This window comes from Leptodactylus fuscus, chromosome 2 (assembly GCF_031893055.1).
Source record: "Leptodactylus fuscus isolate aLepFus1 chromosome 2, aLepFus1.hap2, whole genome shotgun sequence".
NCBI classification, from domain to species: Eukaryota; Metazoa; Chordata; class Amphibia; order Anura; family Leptodactylidae; genus Leptodactylus; species Leptodactylus fuscus.
In genome coordinates, this window is record NC_134266.1 from 274,863,620 (window position 1) to 274,877,212 (window position 13,593).

Sequence of the window (13,593 nt, forward strand, 5' to 3'; positions counted from 1 at the left end):
TGATCAAAGCAATAACATTTCCTGAAAATGGTAGAACTAAAAAGTACACCCGGCCCCGCAAAAAATGACGCCCTCCTATGCATCCCCGTACACTGACGTATAAAAAGTTACGGCCGTCGGAATATGGCGACTTTTAGAAAAAAATTCTTTAACACAGTTTTGGATTTTTTTTAAGGGGTCAAAATGTAAATAAAACCATATAAATGTGTTATCCCTGGAACCGTACCGAAACACAGAATACAGGGGACATGTCGTTTTGGCTGCACAGTGAACGCCGTAAAACCGAAGCCCGTAAGAAAGTCGCAGAAATGCATTTTTTCTTCAAATCCACCCCATTCTGAATACATTGTACAGAGTAATTAATGGTGGCATCATGAAGAAAAATGTATCCCGCAAAGATTAAGACCTCATATGGCTCTGGGAGCGGAGAAATAAAAAAGTTATGGGGTTTAGAAGGAGGGGAGTCAAAAACGAAAATCAAAAAATGCCATCGGCGGGAAAGGGTTAAATGACCAACTAATAATGATGACAGATTCCAAGCTTTCGAGGCTCTTGGCCTCTTCCTCAGGTATAGTAAGTATCAGTAGTCTGTTTCATCAGCAGAACCATTCAAAACCTGGGTTGTCTATTGAGGGTCCAGTGGCCCTTCATAAAGGGGGGGGGGTACTATTTTTACTATTGAACATACCCTGTGTTATGTCCTTACCCGTTCAAACTCCTATGCCATCCTCTGGCCACATTGTACGTCGCAGGATGCCTGTCCGCTCATGACTCCCTGCTCTCAGACTCCTGTCATTCTGTGTTGGCACTGTTAATGTTTATGTGCTTGTGATTGACCGCGTATCTGCCAATCAAGCCTTGGGCGGGTTCTGGACTTCCTTCACTGGCCATCAGCCCAAACATGGTTGTTGGCTATTGTGTCTCCGACCTTGCTAAGCCTTTCACTTGCTCTTGTATTGTATTTACTTACCTCTACTTTTTGGCTTTCTGACTACTCTTTTGGATTGCGATTTGGTACTGTTTTGTCTCTCTTATTTCACCCTTGGCTTGTTGACTCCTCTTTTGTGTTGTGAGGTCTAGTCGCTTATCGAGAGTAGGGTTTGTCGTCCAGTTGTCCCTGTCATTAGGACAGTTGCAGCAAATAGGTAGGGACATGGGTTGGGCCTAAGTTTAGGGCTCACAATCTCTGTCTTCCCTTTCCCTATTGGGAATTACCTTTGGGCATTTCTAACACATTCTATCTATATATCTCCACTTGGGGCCACCTGTTGGTGGGGGTGTGAACGTCAGTCTGGCAAGGATTTTGCTGGTTGGTTATAATATTGTAGGATCTTGTCTGCAATAGAATTCTAGAACTAAAATGAGATACATAGATATTTTCCCTTCTTTATTACACTTTTATATCACACAGGACGATGCGCTACAATAGAGTCCCATTCTACGATGTCATATATTATTACATGTGATGTCACTATTACACACGGGGTCCAATATTAATAAACATGATGTCAGATATTTCATATTATTACACATCATATCATGTTATTCTATGTCATTTATTAAGATACATAACGTACGCTCGTATATGGGAAGTCTCATAGCTTTGCCCTTAATGTCCTATATGTCCACATATAATGTCATATCACATTTGATGTAAAAATTTTTACCGTGATGTCATCCTCTATGATTATAAATAGAGATGAGCGAACACTAAAATGTTCGAGGTTCGAAATTCGATTCGAACAGCCGCTCAATGTTCGTGTGTTCGAATGGGTTTCGAACCCCATTATAGTCTATGGGGAACAGATACTCGTTAAGGGGGAAACCCAAATCCGTGTCTGGAGGGTCACCAAGTCCACTATGACACCCCAGGAAATGATGCCAACACCTCTGGAATGACACTGGGACAGCAGGGGAAGCATGTCTGGGGGCATCTAACACACCAAAGACCCTCTATTACCCCAACATCACAGCCTAACAACTACACACTTTACACACTCAATACCACCTCTCTGACAGTAGGAAAACACCTTGAAACATGTGTATTTGGCACTTGCAGTGAGGAGAGCTTGTCACCAGCAGTGAATTTGGCCCTTGTAGTAAGTTGAGGTTGGCACCAACATTTGTTTTGAAAATCAGGGTGGATTGAGCCTCTAACCAGCAGAGTTTGGGCAAATTCATGGTGGAGGGAGCCTCTAAAAACCCCAGTTTAGACCAATTCATGGTGGAGGGAGCCTCTAACCAGCAGAGTTTGGGCAAATTCATGGTGGAGGGAGCCTCTAAACACCCCAGTTTGGGCAAATTCATGGTGGAGGGAGCCTCTAAAAAACCCAGTTTGGACCAATTCATGGTGGAGGGAGCCTCTAACCAGCCCGGTTTGGACCAATTAATGGTGGAGGGAGCCTCTAAACAGCCAAGTTTGGGCAAATTCATGGTGGAGGGAGCCTCTAAACAGCCCAGTTTGGGCAAATTCATGGTGGAGGGAGCCTCTAACCAGCCCAGTTTGGACCAATTAATGGTGGAGGGAGCCTCTAAACAGCCCAGTTTGGGCAAATTCATGGTGGAGGGAGCCTCTAACCAGCCCAGTTTGGACCAATTCATGGTGGAGGGAGCCTCTAAAAAACCCAGTTTGGACCAATTCATGGTGGAGGGAGCCTCTAAACAGCCCAGTTTGGGCAAATTCATGGTGGAGGGAGCCTCTAACCAGCCCAGTTTGGACCAATTCATGGTGGAGGGAGCCTCTAACCAGCCCAGTTTGGGCAAATTAATGGTGGAGGGAGCCTCTAAACAGCCAAGTTTGGACCAATTCATGGTGGAGGGAGCCTCTAAAAACCCCAGTTTGGACCAATTCATGGTGGAGGGAGCCTCTAACCAGCCCAGTTTGGGCAAATTCATGGTGGAGGGAGCCTCTAAACAGCCCAGTTTGGGCAAATTCATGGTGGAGGGAGCCTCTAACCAGCCCAGTTTGGACCAATTAATGGTGGAGGGAGCCGCTAAACAGCCCAGTTTGGACCAATTCATGGTGGAGGGAGCCTCTAACCAGCCCAGTTTGGGCAAATTCATGGTGGAGGGAGCCTCTAAAAAACCCAGTTTGGACCAATTCATGGTGGAGGGAGCCTCTAACCAGCCCAGTTTGGACCAATTAATGGTGGAGGGAGCCTCTAAACAGCCAAGTTTGGGCAAATTCATGGTGGAGGGAGCCTCTAAACAGCCCAGTTTGGGCAAATTCATGGTGGAGGGAGCCTCTAACCAGCCCAGTTTGGACCAATTAATGGTGGAGGGAGCCTCTAAACAGCCCAGTTTGGGCAAATTCATGGTGGAGGGAGCCTCTAACCAGCCCAGTTTGGACCAATTAATGGTGGAGGGAGCCGCTAAACAGCCCAGTTTGGACCAATTCATGGTGGAGGGAGCCTCTAAAAACCCCAGTTTGGACCAATTCATGGTGGAGGGAGCCTCTAAAAAACCCAGTTTGGACCAATTCATGGTGGAGGGAGCCTCTAACCAGCCCAGTTTGGACCAATTAATGGTGGAGGGAGCCTCTAAACAGCCAAGTTTGGACCAATTCATGGTGGAGGGAGCCTCTAAAAACCCCAGTTTGGACCAATTCATGGTGGAGGGAGCCTCTAACCAGCCCAGTTTGGGCAAATTCATGGTGGAGGGGGCCTCTAAACAGCCCAGTTTGGGCAAATTCATGGTGGAGGGAGCCTCTAACCAGCCCAGTTTGGACCAATTAATGGTGGAGGGAGCCGCTAAACAGCCCAGTTTGGACCAATTCATGGTGGAGGGAGCCTCTAAAAACCCCAGTTTGGACCAATTCATGGTGGAGGGAGCCTCTAAACAGCCCAGTTTGGGCAAATTCATGGTGGAGGGAGCCTCTAACCAGCAGAGTTGGTGGAAATCAGGGTGGAGGGAGCCTCTAACCAGCAGAGTTGGGGGAAATCAGGGTGGAGGGAGCCTAGTATTAGCAGAATTGTGCAACGCTTATGGTGGATGAGTATGAGGATGCGGAGGAATTGGAGAGGTTGAGTACAGACATGGAGTTTCATGTTGGGGTGCTTTACACAGGTGGGCACAAAAATGACGGCTCTACCCAGTGGTGGTTCATTTTTATCAAAGTGAGCCGGTCGGCACTCTCAGCTGACAGACGGGTGCGCTTGTCAGTGATGATGCCACCGGCTGCACTGAACACCCTCTCAGATAGGACGCTGGCGGCAGGACAGGACAGCACCTCCAAGGCATATAGGGCAAGTTCAAGCCACAGGTCCAACTTCGACACCCAATACGTGTAGGGCGCAGAGGGGTCGGAGAGGACAGGGCTGTGGTCGGAAAGGTATTCCCGCAACATGCGCCTATACTTCTCACGCCTGGTGACACTAGGACCCTCCGTGGCGGCACTTTGGCGAGGGGGTGCCATCAAGGTGTCCCAGACCTTAGACAGTGTGCCCCTCGTTTGTGTGGACCGGTGAGAACTTGGTTGCCTACTGGAGGAACTGCCCTCCCTGCCGCCAACGTCACATGCTGGAAACATCTCCATCATATTCTGCACCAATTGCCTGTGGCAAGCATTGATGCGATTGGCCCTCCCCTCTACCGGAATAAAAGACGAGATGTTGTTTTTATACCGGGGGTCAAGGATAGCAAAGATCCAGTACTGGTTGTCCTCCATGATTTTGACAATACGCTTGTCGGTTGTAAAGCACCCCAACATGAACTCAGCCATGTCTGCCACAGTGTTAGTTGGCATGACTCCTCTGGCCCCACCGGAAAGTTCAATCTCCATTTCCTCCTCATCCTCCATGTCTACCCATCCGCGCTGCAACAATGGGACGATTCGAAGTTGCCCGGAAGCCTCCTGTATCACCATCACATCATCGGACAACTCTTCTTCCTCCTCCTCCTCCTCCTCCTCCTCCTCCTCCTCCATTAAACGCAGTGAAGCGGACAGATGTGTGGACCTACTCTCCAGCTGTGACGGATCGGATGCTATCCCTAACTCCTCTGTGTGATCTGAGTTATCCCTGATGTCAATCAGGGATTCTCTCAGAACACACAAGAGCGGGATTGTAAGGCTCACCATCGCATCCTCAGAGCTCACCCTCCTTGTGGACTCCTCAAAGACCCGTAGGATGTCACAAAGGTCTCTCATCCATGGCCTCTCATGGATGTGAAACTGAGGCAGCTGACTTTGTGGCACCCTAGGGTTTTGTAGCTGGTATTCCATCAAAGGTCTCTGCTGCTCAACCACTCTATTCAACATCTGAAACGTTGAGTTCCAGCGTGTGGGGACGTCGCACAAAAGCCGGTGTTGTGGCACATGCAGGCGTTGCTGGAGAGATTTTAAGCTAGCAGCGGCTACTGTCGACTTGCGAAAGTGGGCGCACATGCGCCGCACTTTCACCAGTAGCTCTGGAACATTGGGGTAGCTCTTTAGGAAACGTTGCACCACTAGGTTGAAGACGTGGGCCAGGCATGGAACATGTTGGAGTCCGGCAAGCTCCAGAGCTGCTACCAGGTTCCGGCTGTTATCACAAACGACCATGCCTGGGCCCAGGTGCAGCGGCTCAAACCATATTGCCGTCTCATCGAGGAGGGCATCCCTCACCTCGGAGGCAGTGTGCTGTCTGTCCCCCAAGCTGATCAGCTTCAGCACAGCCTGCTGACGTCTACCAACGCCAGTGCTGCAACGTTTCCAACTCGTAGCTGGGGTCAATCTAACAGCGGAGGAGGAGGCGGTGGCGGAGGAGGAGGCGGTGGCGGAGGAGGAGGCGGTAGAGGAGGAGGAGGAGGGGGGTGTTCTTCTCGTGTCCCTGCCAGGAATGTTAGGCGGGGAGACGAGGTACACCGGGCCAGTTTGGGAAGCAGTCCCAGCCTCAACTACATTCACCCAGTGTGCCGTCAGTGAAATGTAGCGTCCCTGTCCGCATGCACTTGTCCACGCGTCGGTGGTCAAGTGGACCTTTGTGTAAAGCGCGGAACTAAGGGCCCGCCTGATGTTGAGTGACACGTGCTGGTGCAAGGCGGGGACGGCACACCGGGAGAAGTAGTGACGGCTAGGGACGGCATAGCGAGGTGCCGCAGTTGCCATCAGGTCCAGGAAGGCGGGAGTTTCAACAAGCCGGAACGCCAACATCTCCTGGGCCAGCAGTTTAGCGATGTTGGCGTTCAAGGCTTGCGCGTGTGGGTGGTTAGCAGTGTATTTCTGCCGCCGCTCCAATGTCTGAGAGATGGTGGGTTGTTGTAAAGAAACGCCTGATGGTGCCTTTGATGGTGCAGGAGAAGGAGATAAGACAGGACCAGGGGAGGATGAGGTAGAAGTCAACAAAGTGGCGGAGGCAGATGAAGTGGTGTCCTGGCTCGTCCTCTGGAGTGCATCGCCAGCACAGTCAGCAGTGGCAATGGCAGAGGCAGAGGCAGTGGCAGAGGCAGTGGCAGTGGCGTGAACGGCAGGCGGCCTTTGTCCTGCCGTTGCTGCCTGCCACTGATTCCAGTGCTTGGATTCCAAATGACGGCGCATTGAAGTGGTGGACAGGTTGCTCTTCTCAGAGCCCCTAATCAATTTCGAGAGGCAAATTGTGCAGACAACACTATATCTGTCCTCGGCGCATTCCTTGAAAAAACTCCACACCTTCGAGAAACGTGCCCTCGAGGTGGGAGTTTTTCGGGGCTGGGTACGAACTGGAACATCTTGGGAGATTCCGGGTGTGGCCTGGCTTCGCCTAAGCTGCTGACCTCTGCCTCTGCCTCTAGCTACCCTTTTTGGTGCTGCACCTGCCTCAACATCCACACTACTTTCCCCGCTTGACATCCCCCCTGTCCAGGTCGGGTCAGTGTCCTCATCATCCACCACTTCCTCTTCCAACTCCTGTCTCATCTCCTCCTCCCGCACAATGCGCCGGTCAACTGGATGCCCTGACGGCAACTGCGTCACATCATCGTCGATGAGGGTGGGTTGCTGGTCATCCACCACCAAATCGAACGGAGATGGAGGAGACTCTAGTGTTTGAGCATCTGGACACAGATGCTCCTCTGTTAGGTTCGTGGAATCGTGACGTGGAGAGGCAGGTTGAGGGACAATGAAAGGAGCGGAGAACAGCTCTGGGGAGCAGGGACAGTTTGGGTTATTGTTCTGTAAAGCTTCGGAATTTTGGGAGGAAGGAAGACAAGACTGTTGGGTAATAGGAGGAGAGGAGGCAGAGTCTGACTGGCTGCTGGACAATGTGCTGTAAGCGTTCTCTGACAGCCATTGCAAGACCTGTTCCTGGTTCTCGGGCCTACTAAGGTTTGTACCCTGCAGTTTAGTTAATGTGGCAAGCAACCCTGGCACTGTGGAGTGGCGCAATGCTTGCTGCCCCACAGGAGTAGGCACGGGACACCCTGTGGCTTCACTGCTACCTTGCTCCCCAGAACCATTCCCCCGACCTCGCCCACGGCCTCGTCCACGTCCCTTTCCGGGAGCCTTGCGCATTTTGAATTCCTAGTTAGAAATTGGCACTGTATACCAGTAGTAAAAATTGTGGGTGCACGTAACCCCAATATATTCTTTGAATTACCAGTCAGAAACTGGCACTATATGGCAGTAGCAAGAAATGAGGGTATTTGTATTCCCAATATATTCTTTGAATTCCCAGTCAGACAATGGCACTGTATACCAGTAGTAAAAATTGTGGGTGCACGTAACCACAATATATTCTTTGAATTACCAGTCAGAAACTGGCACTATATGGCAGTAGCAAGAAATGAGGGTATTTATAACCCCAATATATTCTTTGAATTCCCAATCAGACAATGGCACTGTATACCAGTAGTAAAAATTGTGGGTGCACGTAACCCCAATATATTCTTTGAATTCCCAGTCAGACACTGGCACTATATGGCAGTAGCAAGAAATGAGGGTATTTGTATTCCCAATATATTCTTTGAATTCCCAGTCAGACAATGGCACTGTATACCAGTAGTAAAAATTGTGGGTGCACGTAACCCCAATATATTCTTTGAATTCCCAGTCAGACACTGGCACTATATGGCAGTAGCAAGAAATGAGGGTATTTGTATTCCCAATATATTCTTTGAATTCCCAGTCAGACAATGGCACTGTATACCAGTAGTAAAAATTGTGGGTGCACGTAACCCCAATATATTCTTTGAATTCCCAGTCAGACACTGGCACTATATGGCAGTAGCAAGAAATGAGGGTATTTATAACCCCAATATATTCTTTGAATTCCCAGTCAGACAATGGCACTATATACCAGTAGTAAAAATTGTGGGTGTATATAGCCCCAATTCTATTGCTAGGGGACTTGCAGGGTATTTCTGGGGTGAAGGTGGGGGGGCACACCGTTGGAACGGGTATCGGGGTATATATCGGGTATACGGGAATACACTGACAGTGTATTCCATTCAGGATCCTGGGAAAGCTGGGTTGCGGCGATTGAGCCCGTCAGTGCCACGTTACACTGACAAGCTTCTCCCTGGAATTTAGCTCTTATAAGAGCTGTTGGTTGTCTTCTCCTTCCTATCCTAGCCTGTCCCTGCCTACCCAGAATCTAAGCCCTAGCTAGCTGGACGGAAACCTCCGTCCTCAGTGAATTGCAAGCTCAGAATGACGCGAACCTGGGCGTCGCTGTTCTTTTAAATTAGAGGTCACATGTTTTCGGCAGCCAATGGGTTTTGCCTACTTTTCTCAACGTCACCGGTGTCGTAGTTCCTGTCCCACCTACCCTGCGCTGTTATTGGAGCAAAAAAGGCGCCAGGGAAGGTGGGAGGGGAATCGAGTAATGGCGCACTTTACCACGCGGTGTTCGATTCGATTTGAACATGCCGAACAGCCTAATATCCGATCGAACATGAGTTCGATAGAACACTGTTCGCTCATCTCTAATTATAAAGCATTGTGTGAGGTCATGTATAATATATATTGAATATAACATAAATCAAGTATTAAATACTAATTTCTCTCCATTTCCTTGACTTCTGTTTGCAGTCACATTAGAGATGAACCTTCAGTAAGAAACTGATTTAGGGTTATGAAATTTTGGGGGTTCAGTTCACACAGGATCCATGAAAATACATTTTGACTATTTTCTGGATACTCACCTCTCCTGGGCTCCATCGCAGTATCCTCTATGTTTTCTGGTCTTCTTATGGGGCCGTCTGCCATCTTAATGACATTATTGGATCCACTAGTCGATGTCATCGAGCATTGACCTCCATAACCCCCACGTCACTATAGAGGATGCTGCAGTGGACATCAGGAAAGATACGTAGTGTTGTTTTTTTTTTTCCCTGAAATATCTGTTTGGAACCAACAAAATATTTCTCCAAATTTTTGTGCCAATTGAAATTCACAATATTCACTCATCTTTAATTTACATCTAGAATTCTAGTTTTAACTAGAGACGGATTTGCTTTGAGAAAATTTGTCAAAAATTGGAAATATTAATATTATACTTTGGGTTCTCTTCGGTGGTGGGTGTGGCAACTTAAACAATTATACTCACTTATACTGGGCAGCCTCCTTGTGTCCTCTGTATGGCCTCCTCCTGCCTCTGGCTGTCATAACGTGCCCGAGGATAACTGTGAAGGCCTCAGTGGTCACATAGGTCAAGTCCATGTCATAACGTTGGGGTCAAAGCATGACATTGATGGACACAATGTGTCCACTGAAGCCAAATTGCAAGCCTTAACAGTAAACCTAGGCCATATAATGTCAGATGTCAGACATAGACTGGAGGAGGATGGTAGGGGAACGCCAGACACCACAAGGATTACTCACAAGAACTAAGATACAGCTGAGACACAATCAAGTGGTACAACTTCCATTATATGATCATTAAAGGGTCGTCTCTTTGATAGGACTAAGCTAAGTTGTAGATTGACCACATGGTGAATGGACGTGATGTCACTGGCCTGTGAAGTGGTCCTCAAGCCGCTGTTGTTTGGGGATTGCCTGGAATTTGATCATATTTATGGACAGCTCCTTTAACCTCTTCAATGTTTTGGCTTTGTATAGTGATATTATACAGCACTGTAATGCAAAAACGGTAGCGTTGAATGAACGAGATTCAGATTCGCAAATGGTTGTGAGGTTCTCCCGACAATTTCATTTCAGACAGAAGTTGTTGAGTCTAAACTGTAACTGATATTATTATCGCTATTGTCTTCTCAAGTACTTATATCTAAGAGTCATGACATTGGCACAACCTACATGACTCCTGAAGTCCAGGCTCTATTGGGAACCTGGGACTAGAAGAGCTGAAGGCTGAAGAGGAGGAGAACCCGCACCGGAAGCTTAGAAAATGGTTTTCCACTGCATCAATGGATTTTAATTTATTGGGATAAAAGTGAATTTTTAATCGTCTGTTGTAAAGCGAATAACTCATCAAATGTTCTGTATTTACCAGCCTGGGAGTCCAAGACGTTGTCCATGCACAAAAGACAATGTACTGTTGCGACTAATTAATCTGACTGGGTAAGACTAGGTTCACATCTGCGCCAAGTTCTCCATCGTTGGGGTCTGCAGGAGGATCTGAACGACGGAGAGTCGGACCGCTAAAATAGCGGTTCCATGCAGACACACGTGGACCCCATTGACAATAATAGGCTCTTCCAGGTGTCTTCCATTTTCATACTGAAAGTATTGGAGACAAAAGTCCTGCAAGAACTGGTGGAGCCTCCAACCAAGACTCTGACGTAGATGTGAACTTAGCCTGAGATCTATCCATTTTGTTTTGGTTTGTACATTATATGTAAGAATTTGGATAAAACTAAACTAAAAGAGGCTTTATTTTTCCAAAAATTTGGGTATAATTCTATATCTACCCAAACTAAGTTGCGTCTCTCTTTTTGGCTCTGCAGAGCAGAAATCTTTTCATGTTCTTCCGGAAAAACTCATCCTTGATTCCATATATGAAAGGACTGATGAACCTCGGAAGACACATGAAGAAGCAGAAATTGATGATGGGGAACAAAGAGACATACTCTTTGAGTAACAAGTCTAGTAAGGTGTAGCTGAAGGCCGTCATACATAACATTAGCTGAAAGGCGTGAAGCATCACTGTTTTTCCAGCCTTGACTGCAGAGTCCTTTCCAGAACCGACCTTCAGAGCAACCATCATGATCCTGATGTAGGTGGAAACGATGATCAGTCCCACCAAGGAAAAAGTTGAGATGTAGACAATATCTCTGATCATGTTTTGAGATGCGTGGATGCGGTAATATGTTCGGTTACATATCAGATACAAGGAGAAAAAGCCACGATCGGCGTATATACACAAGACGATGAAGTCAACAACATTAGGGATGAGCCCAATAGCCCAAATGACGCCAATCGCAATCATGGTTCTATGAAAAGTGCAAAATTCATTGTGTCTTAGAGGGAAACATATGGCTATGTAGCGTTCCAAGGACATGACGGCAAGGTTGTATGGAGTGATCTTCATGGACGTAGAAGACACGATGATTATAATGTAGCAAAATGGCACCGGGAAGGTGACGGGGAAGAAGGAAGCCAAGAAAAGGAAAAGGCCGGAAAGCAGATAGATCAGGTCGGTGATGAGCATGTGGGCAAAGAGGACGTAGCGGACTTGTTCTCGAGCGGTAGAGCTGGTGAAGTAGATGGCCAGCATTACACCCATGATGTAGAGGAAGACCACAAAGCTACAGATGGTTATAGCTAAAAGGACCTCCCTGAAGATCTCGTGGTTGCTCTTATTGACCATTTGGATTATATTCTGTTGAGGATTTGTAATGTTTGTCATAATTCAAGGTTGAAAGATTGCAATAAAGAGATATAACAGTTTACATCGGAGTAGAAGACTTCAGAATGTCCTTCAATTTGTTTTCTTCTTATTCTGTAGAATAGAGGTCAATCTAAATCAAAGAAAGATCACAAAAGCTTGAGAGACAGATAGCAATGTGCAGCTCTCTCTTGCATCTCCTCCTATCTTCTGATTCCATGAAGACCACCTTCCACCACCTCTAGTTCCTTGTGGCCTTCAATAGAGATGGATTTTTTTCTCTTGCCCATATTGTTCCTGAGAAATACGTGCTGTTCCTCTCAGGACCACCATGCTAACAAGGATCTCTACTGTCAGGTAGGTGGTCCTGGGCTGGAGCAGTTAGTCTGAGGCCTGAGTCTACTTAGGACATTGGGTGCTGAAACTAACAACACCAATTACTCAGGAGTGTTGGAGGCTAGAGAAAAAAAATTCAGATCTAACTGAATCAGTGGAGTGGAAACTATCAAAGGTTTGGTGGAGATGGTGAAAGGTCCGCTTTAAGCACTATTGTGGGGACAGGCTTCTATATGGAATCATCGAAGGAGGACAATCTAGATAAACAAGCCTTCTGCTGGTCAAGCCATGGCTAAGGTAGACAGGGGTCGAACTTTGCCTTTATTACCTATAAGGCCAGGTCATTACAACAGTCCAGTATGTCATTGGTTCTACGGATAAACTCAAGACAATGACGTCAACAAAATTTTGGTCAAAATTACTCCATTCACAATAACGGTTCTTTAAAAATTGCTAAATTCTCCATGCCTTAGTGGGGAACATATGGCCATATAGAGTTCCAAGGACGTGACAGCTAGGCTGTATGGACATAGAGAACATGGCGATTACAATGTAGCAGATTTGTCCCCATGCAGAAGAGTTGGTGAAATAAGTGGTCAACATTACCCCTGAGGGCGCTCTATTCTTACCTCCATAACTTTTTACTTTTTGTTGACGGAGCTATACGAGGGTGTGTTTTTTTTTTTTTTTTGCATTGGCCATTTTGTAGTTTTTATTGGTTCCATTTTCTGGTTCATTTGATCACTTTTTAAGGTGAAGGGGTGTAAGGAGGTAAAAAGCGGCCATCCCCATCCAACCTCACAGATGTCATGATCTCTATTGATCCCAGCATCCGAGGGGCTAATCTGTGTTTTGAGTCGAAGTGTTTTCCATCCCCTGGGGCCCAGATGTGTAATACTGCCGGAACCCCGGACTTATTCTATGTTACTGACATATTATGTAAACCAGTAAACCAGAGAGTTTCGAAAAACAATCGCTGATTTTTTTCTATATCACTATCTATCTACAAAAAAATTAATCTTGTGTCATTCTGGCCACTGGAACAGTCACAACAGTCTCCTTTTTTAGGACAATTCAGGTTTCTCTGTTGGTATCACTGCTGTGCGGGCTGGTGGTGTGATCAGAATTACCATCTAATAACCTTATGATAGGGTGAGCGGCTGTGACTGACTAGTAGGGTTGATCGATCGGGATCGGAAAAGATCGGATCCCAATCGGCGATCAAGCAAGTTTCACAATTGGGATAAGCTGGAAAATTATGGTAAATCGGATTTTAAAACTGAAATCTCAAGATTGGCTCTACCCTACTGTCTAGTCCTCTGATAATAGCTAGCCGAATCCCCTCACATAATAGCCAGCTACAGCCACTCACCCTCATATAAGCTAGACACATCCCCATATAAGCTAGACAATGCCACCCATTATAACTAGGCACATCCCCATATTAGCTAGGTACAGCCACCCATTATATCTAGGCACAGCCACCCATTATATCTAGGCACAGCCACCCATTATATCT

General features: G+C 47.0%; 1 protein-coding gene across 1 annotated transcript; it reads right to left on the reverse strand.

The window, feature by feature from the left end:
• Window positions 1-10,826: 10,826 nt before the first annotated feature.
• Window positions 10,827-11,759, reverse strand: LOC142194164 (odorant receptor 131-2-like). Its single transcript, XM_075263180.1, has one exon. The coding sequence runs from the start codon at window positions 11,757-11,759 to the stop codon at window positions 10,827-10,829; it is 933 nt and encodes a 310-aa protein (XP_075119281.1).
• Between the last annotated feature and the right edge of the window lie 1,834 nt (window positions 11,760-13,593).